This window comes from Erithacus rubecula (assembly GCF_903797595.1).
Source record: "Erithacus rubecula genome assembly, chromosome: 12".
Classification (NCBI taxonomy): domain Eukaryota; kingdom Metazoa; phylum Chordata; class Aves; order Passeriformes; family Muscicapidae; genus Erithacus; species Erithacus rubecula.
Window position 1 is genome coordinate 9,860,424 of NC_136664.1, and position 12,111 is coordinate 9,872,534.

The 12,111-nt window shown below is 41.9% G+C and overlaps 1 protein-coding gene across 5 annotated transcripts in view; it reads left to right on the plus strand.

Moving 5' to 3' along the window:
- Positions 1-12,111, plus strand: part of LOC306807113 (uncharacterized protein) — a 237,198-nt gene that overhangs the window by 221,369 nt on the left and 3,718 nt on the right. The window contains exons 1-6 of one of the 5 annotated variants that reach the window (XR_013775633.1): positions 1,531-1,669; positions 1,912-1,967; positions 2,436-2,562; positions 6,058-6,162; positions 6,873-7,037; positions 7,264-7,395. Coding sequence is in view for 3 of the 5 variants with exons in the window: in XM_079316403.1 (XP_079172529.1) it covers positions 1,559-1,709; positions 1,912-1,967; positions 6,058-6,162; positions 6,873-7,037; positions 7,264-7,296 (510 nt within the window). In the remaining 2 variants the exon portion in view is untranslated. Of the gene's footprint in view, positions 1-1,530; positions 1,710-1,911; positions 1,968-2,435; positions 2,563-6,057; positions 6,163-6,872; positions 7,038-7,263; positions 7,396-12,111 lie in introns of those variants that run through there. The other 4 variants (XR_013775634.1, XM_079316405.1, XM_079316403.1 and 1 more) reach the window with 4 other exon arrangements.

Here is a 12,111-nt window from a genome sequence, read left to right on the forward strand (position 1 = left end):
CCCCTGCCCCTCCCTCTGCTAAATCATTGGAGGTAGGATATACGGCGGACTGGTGGTGCTGTTAGTTTTGAATTTCTTAACAAAAAAGGTTTTCGTCGGGGAAGAGCCGCAGTCCTGTCCCTGCGCTGCTCGGCCGGTCGCTCCCTCGGGCAGGGGCCGCCCCACTACCGGACCTGTTGCGGCGGCTGTGCGGGCGGAGCGGCGGCGTCCGGCCAGGAGCGGGGATCAGCTGCTCGGAGCGATCGGATTTAGCCTTTCCCAGCGGCGGTGGCGGGAGAAGGGCGATCCGGAGGGGGCTGAGATGGGTCCGCAGACACCGCTCAGAGCGAGGGTTTCCCGCGGATCTGAGGAGCGCACCGGGTATCCTCCCCCCGCCCTCGGCTCATTGAAGGGTCGAGGCGAAAGCAGATTAAAACCATATGAACCGGGATAAATCCCTGCCGATCAGAAGATGTAATCTCCTGTGATTCCACCAGATATATTTCCCAATAGAAACATATCCCGATTTATTCCCTTCTTGCATTTTGTTTTCCCTTGCAGTTGAGGAAAGGAGCTACTCCAGCGGCCGCGGACCCCCGGCCATCGGGATCCGCAGTGCCTTTCTCTGTCGAGGGAGGGGGGCGATATCACAAGATATACATATTTAGAATTTATTTTATTTTGCCACTTTTGCATTTCCCGACCGTAATGCTCTCGCCGCGCTCCCCCGCGGGATGTACGCGGAGACGCGAGGAGCAGGGGTGTGTTTTAAAACGGGCAGGCCGGGGCAGGAGCTCCCCGTGTCGCCGTGGAGGCGACACCGACGCCGCCCCGCTCCCTCCGTCCGTCCCTCCCTGCGCGGGGCTCCGTCCCGCATCCACAGCCCCCGCTGAACGGCCGCGCTGCAGGGCCGGGGCTGCGCGGGCAGGGCGCGCTGTCCCCGCTGCCTTCGGGGGGCCGCGGCCGGCGGGGCGGGCGCTGCACGGTCCCCCCGTACCCTGTCCTGCCCTGCACTACAGTACCCATCAGGCCGCGGCCCCGCCGGTCCCGCCCCCGGCCGTCCCGGCGCATGACTGGCTGTTCCCCGCCGGCGGCGGGCGCTCCGCGCCTTGCACGGGCCCGCGGAGCTGTCCCTCAGCGCGGCTGCGGAGGGGCGGCGGCAGCACGGGCGCGGTTGCGGCGGAGCCCGGAGGCGGCGCTGATAGGACGGCGCGCGGAGGCGCTGCGGGCGGCGGCGGCCGCCCCCGGCCCGGAGCTGCCCGGGATGACGAGCCCGGCTTTGCTGAGCCCGGCTTTGCCGAGCCCGGCCCGGCCCGAAGGAGCGGGCGGCGCTGCCCCGGCGCGGGGCGCCCCCTGACGGGCGGCGCGGGTCAGCCCGGCCCCGCTCGGCCCCGCTCGGCCCCGCTCGGCCCCGCTCGGCCCCGCTGTGCCGGCAGCGCCGGGCGGGAGCGGGGCCGCGCCGGGCTCGGCTCCTCCGCCTGCCCTCCTCTGTCCTCTCGCACTTCCTCGCCCCCCTTTTGTTTGATTTTTTGTTTGTTTGGTTGTTCTTTTTTTTTTTTTTTTTTAATTTAATTTTTTAATGTGCGGAGTGCGGAATTTCACCTCTTTAAACTCCATGTGGTTCTGCCCCGGTAAACGGGACGGGTCCATCCCCGGCTCGCACGCTCCCTTACATTCTCAATCCACACAGGTGTGCACTTTCATCAGTTTTCGACTGCACGGTGTCACCGGTATTTGTCCCCGGCTTCATTGTAGCGATCGCTCTGGAGCACTGCATTTCTTTCTCCACTCGAAAGCTCTTCTGTCATAATCCTCTGTCAATCCCCCTTGTTCGGGGAGTGAGATATCATCTGGTCAAGTTTTATACATTTAACATTCATTTTATATGTGAGTAGAATAACTAACTGCTTTTACGTGCGCCTTTCTTTGTAGGAAGAAGCAGAAGTTTTAACCATCTTCCCATGGCATCTGACTTTTTTGAAGAGGAGGTAAGGTTAACGTCATGTAAAATTACCCTCTTTATTTCTGATGTTCCACTAATCTTTCTTCTGTAGGCATGCATTTTGGAAACTGGTGAGTTCATGCATACTTTCATGCCTTGCAAACATAATACCAGAGCTGATTAATAAACGGTAGTGATAGAACTCTTACGCCGTCAGGATTGTAAGTGCCTATCAAACTGACATTCTCACTACATTATGCCACTATTATATTCTATGCAGTTTTAAAAGAACTGTAGATAATTATTCAAGATATTGAAACATTTAGTTTATAGTTCTATTGCTGTGGTTGTCATCTTCACTTTATATCAAATTTGAGACTCATTTCTTAAGGATGTCTCTATTTTCTGCTTTATTTGCACATTGATAGCTCTACTGAATGACTAGTCACAGCAACTTTTTCCTCTGATAGCAGCATATTAAAATGTGAAAGCCTAAGACTAATCTGCTTTGCAGGACTTTCAGCCACTTGATCGAAGGGAAATAAGAGGTTTGTTTCAAGACTCTTATGTCATTCATCAGTTCTGTTAACAAACGTGGGGCTTGAGGATACATTTGCTGCTTCTTTGCATTTTTGCTGAAGGTATGTGAAATATGGATGAGTTCTTGGTGTCAGGAGTTTGTGTATTTTGCAGCTGCCAGTGCTACCATAACAGTGCAAGTCGATACTAAAATTCTGGACTTTGTATATTTTCCTTATAATTTTTTGGAAGATAAATTGTTAATGAAATAGAAAGGACTCCTAAAAATCTTATTTAACAATGGCTTGGATTTACAGGCTGGCTGTGCACTCTTAACTTTATTTAAATTTAGGCATGTGAATTTAGATTCAGCTTCTATAAATAAATAATTAAAACCCCTATTTTTATAGCCTTCAGTCTGATGGGCTGGTCCTGCAAAGCTGTTAGAAGGGTCTTTGGTTAGTTTAGTAATTGGACTCCAGTAGGTTTTTTGGTATGAGAGAAACTTGGATTTGACATGACTGCACAAAAGGTGACCCAAAATACAAAATGTTTGAATTTGCATATTTGTTTTTTACTTTGCTGGTTTCTTTTGCATAATTTCATTTAGATTGTGCAAACGTGGTGCAGCATAAAATGGCTTAATAAATTAGTGCATGAATGTACAGTAGGGATCAGATGAGAATATTGTCTTTCTGAGAGAAACATATGTGAAAAAAGGCAGAATGATCATGAAAGTAGCAGCAAACAATGTTTTAAAAATACAGCTATTGGTGGGCTCTAACTGTAAGTGCTTTGGTTCCAGGTGGCTTGTAGTGAATAGAGTTAAACTTGGCTATCTTGGATATCATACACCTTAATTTAATTAATTTAATAGCTGCTTTCTGTTGAAACTTTAAAATCTAACGATCCTGTTTTTATTGCAGTCTTTAAAGATCTAATCGTTCTTCTGTGTGTCTGAGATGTAAAACTTAGTGCAAGGAGAGACAACAGATTGGTTCCGTCATACGATTTTGTTGGGTTTTTTTGAGAGTACTTAAAAGATTATGATGGATAATGCTGTCTTGCCAAAGAATGCCGACACAGGTGTTCATCATTATCTTAATTAAGATCCTGAGAAAATGTCATCTTTCGGCATGAATTATGAAGGGAGATGCATTAGGAGATCATTTCAACTCTTTTTTTTTTCTTTTTACAGGGGTAGATGAGAAGGAGGCTGTTTTCTCAAAACCTTTTTGATATTTCTTTATCAGAATACCTGACCTTAGACACTGGATTTGTTTTTTCTAGTTCAATTTGTGGCAATATTACCAAAAGACTTGTATGTGATGCTAAAGGGAATCCTCTTAAACAAAAAAAAAATTTAAAAGTTTTTCCTCTACAAGATGCCCTGTTTCATTTAAAGCTGTCCTATTAAAAAAAAGCCTATGAGACTCAGATGGTAGTGGAAAATACTGCTGGAAACATCTGATAAGAAATGGTTCATGAAGCATATTTGAAAGTATTAACAACTCAGAGAAAAATAAACACATGTGAATATTCATTTTTTTAATTAGGCACGAAGAGAAAAGTTTCTTTCTCATCTTTGCACTAATTAGCATGCAAAGAGGAGGGAGGGGCCTATATCTTTCTATGTTAAATCAATCCATTATTAACAGGGCAAGAGCTAAAAAAATGCATGTAAAATATTGGCTGTAAAACTTCGGGGCCCTTTCCTGCAGCCACTGCTGCGTCCCTCAGGTGCAGAGCTGCAGTTCCAGGGTCAGGCAGGGCACTGAAGTGCCCGTGTTTTGTGGCTCTGTCTGGGTGGGGGTCCTGGCCCCTCAGCCCAGCTGTTTCCTCTGCCTGCTCTTCCTTTGCCCGAGATGCTCCTTGTTCACACTCTGTGTTTGTGTCTGAGAGAGAGGTGGAAACTCGTCAACACCTAGAATAACTCTTCTGTGCCTAGCATTTGGGTATTAGGTAGCTTAGAGTTTTCTTTTTCTCTCCAAGCCTTTCTACTTTAAATCACTTCTTGTCTGCTAAAAGAAACCTGATTATCAGTTCCATTTTTTTTTTTTAACTGCTTCGGCAGCCTTTTTAGTGTGTGGAATAAAATACAGAAGTGCAGCTGACAAGCCTTTCAAGCACACAGTTATTGTACTGAGCGTGTAACTCCAAAGACCTTGACAGTATCATGGGAGAACCTGAAACTGTATTTCAGTTTCCTTGAAGTTTCCTGTAATTAACTTAAATGGCATTATTTGCTTGAATTTGTTGGCATAGTATGGACTGAGTTAAGAATGTCTTTAGGGTTTATTTTACTTACAGTTCCATGGACATATGCAGAAAATAGACTCTAAGTGAAAAATGAAAAACTGCTTTCTTTCATGTCTAAAACAAGTTTTTCACTTGAAGTTAGTTGGCTCTTATAGCGAATGAGGAGCAGCTCAGTGGGAAGTGTGGCTGTGGCTCCCTGTGCTGTTTTATGGGATGTAGGGGGCAAATTCCCTTTTGCCTGCAGGTGCTGCAGCATGGTGGGAGCTTCTGTAGCTGGAATCTGACCTCCAGTGTGGGTGCTAGAAGTGAGTGACTTAGTAACAATGTTGTGTTCCAAAGATTTTGTGCTTAATCTACTTTACTAACATATATTTGCAGTCCTTATGACTGGTGTTTGCAAGAGCTCAGCAGTACCTCTCTGAGGAGAAACATAAAGCCAGGTAGCCTTTCTGGCCTTACACACAAGGAATTCTTTTTAACAGTTCATAATTTCTGGGATTTCATTAACATTAGAGCTTTTTAATCGTTATTCCTTAATGTGGATAGCGCAGATGTAACTGATTTTGAAGCTGCTTTGTGCAGATTCAAGTGAATCTATTTGTAGAACCAGCATATATTTTTTCTTTTTTTTTTTGTAATTATATAAATCATTGCTTGAGGAGGAAAACAAAACCAATTGAACCTTTCAAGGTAAATATGTATCACCATAACAGAGTTTACTGTACTGATAAATGTGTGACTGGTGACTTTCCTGCTCTTCCTGAAGGAGATGCACCTTCCTGAGCAATTTCTTTTTCCTAACAGAGCAAAACCGAGTTTTTTCTTATTGTAAGCACATATTTTTCACAGTATTTCTTAGCATTTCTAGTGCAGATCAAGAACACAGCGTTTACCTCTGAAATATTCTCTGCTGACATCTACAGAAATTTTCATGCCCTTCAGATTTAATTTTGTGTAGAATAATGCATGGTATAATATGTAGGTCCTGTGTTTTCAATTAAGCTGTATTAGGTAACTATGCTCTTCTTTCATATCCCTTAGCAAAGTATCAATATCCAGATGGCAGTGTGCTGGGATAAAAGATAGCTACAGGCTTGGCTGCTACTGTAAAGCCAAGAATAAACATTTTAGCCTGTGTGATAAATAAAACCCAGGTTGAGACTCTCGGCGTATTGGAGTTGCACTAAATAATTCTACAGTGCTGTTTATTACTGGTTTCATTGGATAATATGCAGCTGTAAAACCTGCTTGAAGCTTTTATTAAGAATACTCTGTCATTATAAAAAGGTGCCTACGAGTTCTTTATGGTGTTGGCAGTGCAAGAATTACTTTGTTTGTGCTTTCTGGCTTTTATCTAGGAAGGACCTTGCTGTCTCCCAGCTCCTGTGGGCATTAGGTTTCATGAATGTCTCTTGGGAAGAGGGCAGCTCTGTATAGCCTGTGTTTCCAAAGTAATTTTAAAGGTATTTTCTTTCCTTTTGCTTTTTCTTGGGTTTATTTCAGTATTTAATTTATTGCTTCAGTTAAAATTCAGCTGATATTCCCTGTAGTATACACTGTGCTATTGTGTCTCTAAGTAAAACTTCAGCTGAGGTCATCCAGGTAGTTCTTTGAGTGAAGCCTGCAGAAGGGTGGAGAGCCTTTTAGACTGGCTGGGAAGGGATGGAAAAGCTTGGTAGCAGGCAAGGGGCTAGACCTGAGTTTGTTTTCTCCTTGCATTTCTGGCACATCCTATGACCTAGATTTGTTCATGTAACCTCAGGCTCAGTTTACTTAACAGGAACTCTGCTTGTCTCAGAAATGTCCAGGTATAAAGGTGTCCATGCTCATATAATTGTTAGACTGTTGTGCTTTTGAGCAGGGGCAAGTGGTTAATGCTGTTACTGGTTCATTAGGAAAATGCCATTAAACTTTCCTATTCAGATCTTTGATTCCCATAGTTTATGGTGCACCTCTCACAACATGTAGGATTGAACACCATGCAGTAGGCTATGGCATTAACAGTGTGTCTTTGGTATTTAACAAACATACTGGATCAATGGGTGAAGAAACCCTTGCATTTCTCAGTCTGTAAATCCTTGTTTGTCAGAGAAACACGCTGTCTGAATTGGTGACAAATACTATATATTTGTTCCATCCCCCATCTCCGTATGTCCCTTTTTTATCCTTATAGATTGCACCCAAGAGAGAAGTAGTGAAATCCACAGTGGGAAAAATGAACCCAGCAGTCCATCCTGTCCTGTACCTGCCAGAATATGGGAAGAGACCTAGTACAAAGCCAGAGTGCAGCTGGGCTTGCAGTCTTTTTAACCATATTAAGTTCTGTTCACAGTTAATGGTAAGTAATCTGCTATGGGTATGATATGATTCATTAAGCAAACCATTACAGCAGGGGCATTTTCCTTTGTGGGACTGGTTTCAGTCACTTACAAAATGCAGAATTAATGTTTCCAGCCACATCAGCTTTATTCCCTTCCCATTTCTGTTGAGAAAATCATGCAGTGCAGGTGACAAGAACTGTAATAAGTATGTTCTTCTTTTCTTTCCATTTTTGTCCTCTCCAGATGAGCTCAGTGAGATGGTCTCAGCAATGCTGAAGAAGGGAAGGGTAGAATTGGAAGGCAGGAGCTATTTCAAAGCAGGATTCTTCATCTTTCTGTAATGCCCAGACGTGAAGAGTTTATAAACTTCATTAGGTAGAATAGTGTCATATCAATAATGTTGCATGATGTAATATGGCATTGCTATATTGTTTGGTGATCATGTGGAGCTGCATTAAATAGATGAATGTATGCCAGTGACTTAAATGAACATTGTGAGTGGAGAAAGAGGGCAGTAGAGGAAATGCTAGTAACCTTTTTTAAGCCAGGGTCTTTATTTTTTCAGTTCTTTCCATAACCAGTAGTTCTTTTCTTTCTTGATCAAGATGGAATAAAGAAAAATATCTTTTTGTTTAAGAAATTGAATCTAGTTTAGCTTCTTAACTAGAAAGACCTCACAGTTCTGCTAGCTGTTAGAGCATCTTAATGCTTTGTCCAGCAGGAAATTGCACTCATGGTGCTGACCCAGTAAGATGTGTAGTGCAGCAGCATGTGCTGCTCTTGCTCCTCAGGGCTTGTGAAGTGTCTGCTGTGGCACAGCCCTCTGTGACCTCTTGCACTGAAGGATGGAATTCATGACTTCTTTTCTGTCTGGAGCTTGTGGGAGCTCCCTCCTGAACCAAATAGTTCTGAAATACTGCAGAGAAAGATCTGACACTGTTGTCTGGGAGATGTGACTGACTTAATTATTATTAACATTTATTAAGTGCCTTACAATGGAGTGGAAGAGCCATTTTTATAAATAGGAGAACTGGCATGTGAGGAAGAATGAATCTCTTCTATCTTCTGCAATTCTTGACCCACCTAATTAGGTGATTGTCACAAGAAATGAGGAGCTGGCTCAGGGGAGCGGCGCTGGGGGAAGCTGCCGGCACGTTCCGTAGGCACCGCGCGCCTCCCTGCACAATGGCTCAGCCTGGTGAGCAGTGTGCTGGGCCAGGGGGCAGGTTTAAAAGGCCTGAGGAGCCTGAGGCTGTCTATTGGATAGCTTCATTATAGATCTCATCCAGGGAGAGAGTGGGGAACTGCAGCTGGTTTCTAGGAGCTGCTCTGGATTTTAGCGATTCCTCACCCACTGCCTCTTCCCGCTTCCCTTCGCTGTGGAGTGGCCTTTCCCCACAATGAGCTGATTCTCTTCATGGCTGGTATTTACACTCAGTTAGCCTCTAAGGCACTAACTGCTTCTTCTGGTCTAAGACTTCAGTTTCTTTTTTTAAAAAATAATTTATTTTGCTAAGAAAGGGAATCTGTCCAGCTGTTACAAACAATAGTGGTTTTGATGTATATCAATAAAGAGTTAGAAATGTATGTTTTCCATGTAGAAGATAAAGAGACTTAAAGCCTGCTTTAAAGGAAGGCAAACCTTGGAGAGGTTTACTTAGATGTACAATATGCCCTATTCTTTCATTTTTAAAAACAGTATTAAGGGATTTTTTTCAAGAAAAGAAGAAATAATTTCATCTTTTTGGTTGCATTTTTTTCTTAGTCTCACAGTTGTAAGATAAATATTCAGAATTAGGAGTTGCTAAGGTTAATGTGATTAAAATGAGTATGTGATAACGGGCTCTGCACATTAAAGATTAAGAGCTCAAATTATAGACTCCAGAGGGAAACACTCCATGAGCATTTGTAAATTTTGTTTGTGCAAGAAATGCAGGCTTAGGCCTAAGGTTGAAGTTGCACAGTTTTATTCTGATGTATCTGCAGAGAATTCTTTTAAACATTGTAGTGTTGGGGTAAAAATGGTGAGGGGACATATGAGGAAATAATTCTCGTCTAAACATTAATTACTCTATAAAAATAGATTAGTTTTACACAATTTATTCACATTTACAAAGGTCAGTTTATAACATTCTGAGTGCAGTAGTTAATTCTTTATGTGTAAATTGATCCTTTATATAGATATAATTCCATATACAACATTTAATCTTTGAATGCAAGTTGAAAATATATTAGCAATTAATTTATGTAGGTTATGACTTGATTTCCCCTTGTACTCTGCAGTGGTTCCTACCCTAAAGTTGAGTCAGTGTGTGCTTAATGAAAATTAGATGTGAAATGTAATATGTAGAGGACAAAGAAGCATTGAAAGCCTTATTGCTCTTAAAAAGACAAAGGTACCTCAGATAATTCTCCTTTCTTAATCTCTTAAGAATTTGATGCATAATTCTGTTATGAGCAATTTGGAGTGAATAAAAATATTTTTAGAAGTGGTATTAGTACCAGATATTATTTCTCACCTTTTGTGAAGCGTAGCTTGGTTTTAAAATTTAAAGTGCTTTGCATTTTGAGAGGCTAATTTATAGGCAGTCTTCCACTGAGAAGGAAAAGCACCTTGGACGGTTGTGGAGAGGCGAGCCTTATTGTTATATCTGTGAAATTTGCTAATGTTGCAACCATTGAAATAAAGTGTTTGTTTACGTAACAGCAGTGGCATTTCTCCTCCTCTTCCTTGTGGTTTTGTCCTACTAGATGTTATGAGTGGCAGTTGCAGTGACTGCTAAGTGTTTAAATGATGACACCATTATGTGAAGTGATTTCGAAATGAGAGATTCCAGCCAAGAATTACATCTGCTCTCATCTCCTTCAAATCATACTCTCTGGCTGTGCAGATTATGATTGATTTGTTTGTGACAGATTGCAGGAAACAGTCATTGATTTTTCAATATTTTACCTTAAAATTATTTACAGTTGTAACCAAGGGGAGGTATTTCCATGGGCTGTCAGCCCCTGAAAGACTGGGATAATATTCCCTGCTCCCTGACAAGACAAATTACCCGTAATGAGTGCAGTAGCTGAAGGGTATACTTTTATTTTAAAATATGTCAATAACCCAGTGACTAAACGAATATTGATTCAGCATAATGAAGCCTGAGTAATGTGAAAATGAGCTCTTCAAGGAGCATGGTAAAGACTTTCTTTTTAGCTTGTAGCAAGAAGCTTTTCATTCTTTACTGTTAGGTAGTTGAAATGTGCAGTCTTAAACAAGTCATCCTTAAACATTGGTAATATGTGGAGTAACGTAACAAAAGAACTTCAGGGTTTTTTTCTGTTTCTTTTTTCTATTTTTTTCCCCTCCAAGTTCTTTTTTCTTCAGTGTATTTCAGTAGATCAAACGCTTAAAGAGGAAAATGCAAGTTATCCAGGGCAGAGACAGAATTACTATGGGTGTAAATGTTTTTTTCAGTAATATTCTTCAGCTAGACTAGTGGCATTTTTAATGTGGATTCTGAATATGGGCATGGAAATATATCTAAATAAACTGTAGATTAAATTTCACATTACTGACTTCTTGACATTCTGATGTGTGTTCTGTGTGATCAGTCTAATATTCTTGTCCTTCAACAGTTTAGAATGGCTGGTTTATGAGCACCTAGATATACTGTGATATAAAACTTAGTTACCATAATGCACATTTTTCTTTCCATAACATATAGCACTGCATGTTTCTCACCAAATGAGAATTCTCAAGCAGTAATTCATTTAAATTACAGTAATTTATGCAGTGCCATAGGTGCAGTGTGGAAAAGCATCTAATAGATTAATACGAATGTACTTCAATTGTTCAGGGTAAGGATTAGACTAAAGATCATGTTGAGGTACAATTTTTTTTTAACATTAGAAGTATTGAACGCTAAAAAAACAAACCCCACCCTGTCATGTGAAAGGATCAATTGGTCATTTGTATTCAAGAGCATCGTGCAGCATTGGGAAGGCTCTGCAGAAGCACTGGGTATAAATAGCTGTGTAATCCCAACATAGACAGAAAGATATTTTCTTGGTGTTTGTGTATAATGTGTCAATTATGAAATAATGTCATAGCCAGAAGCATTTAGTGAGCCTGTTTGGGCATGAAGACGACTTTCCTTATTTTCTGAGGACTAAGTTCAATTACATCCAACTAGCTGGTGAAAATCTTCAGAAGGATGTTTTCCTATCAGCACACAGGTGATTTTTTTTCCAAATGTCATTCCTTTAGCACAGCTAGAAACTATTTCAGGAGGCACTTGAGAACCTGTGACATTGAGAGTTAAATGGCAACTCTGGAATGTGAGATATCTTCCTGTTTTTAATTTGTTAGTTTTCAGAAAAAAAGTGTGATTCATATTTGAATGAGTTACAAATTGCAGTTTTGAGGGTTTGTGCATAGCACCTGCAATTCCAAAATATTGGAGAATTATTAATGTTGAGGCAGTAATAAACTGAAATATATATCTGTGATGACAGAAGAATTTGGGACTCTTGTAAATGTTACAGGAGATCTACAAATGTTACTATGTTGAACTTCCTGCTTAGTGGCATTTTACACACCTCAAGTTCTCTGCCTGTTCTTTGTTTTTGTACCTTTTTGTTTCTTTGGCCAACAGCAGGAGATGAAGGGGAGGATTCTTGTTGGATAGTTTTCCCACAGTAGCAAGGAAGAGCGAGACTGTTCAGGGCTGGGTGCCAGCTCTGGTGTAGACTGAAGGGCAAATAAATGTTTGTTTTAACAACATCTCCTTTTCCTGAATAACACTGCATGAGCTCATGGTACCAAACTGAGTAACAGCAGATACTGCTGGAGGTACTGCTGGCAGTGAAACCAAAGTAGGCTCTGCTTGCAAGCCATTGGCATTTTTCACTTACAAGAGAGGCAACAACTGTGGCTTTGCTGCTTTCCCAAAAATCAGTTTGTTTATTGAATACTGGCATTCCAGCTTGGGCCTGAACCATGTGATTGGCACTAAAGCCAAATGGTGCATTCTTGGTTTTTTATTTTTATTTGTGGATGATGCTAGAGATGTCTGATGATGGTGTCTTGGAAGCTCTACG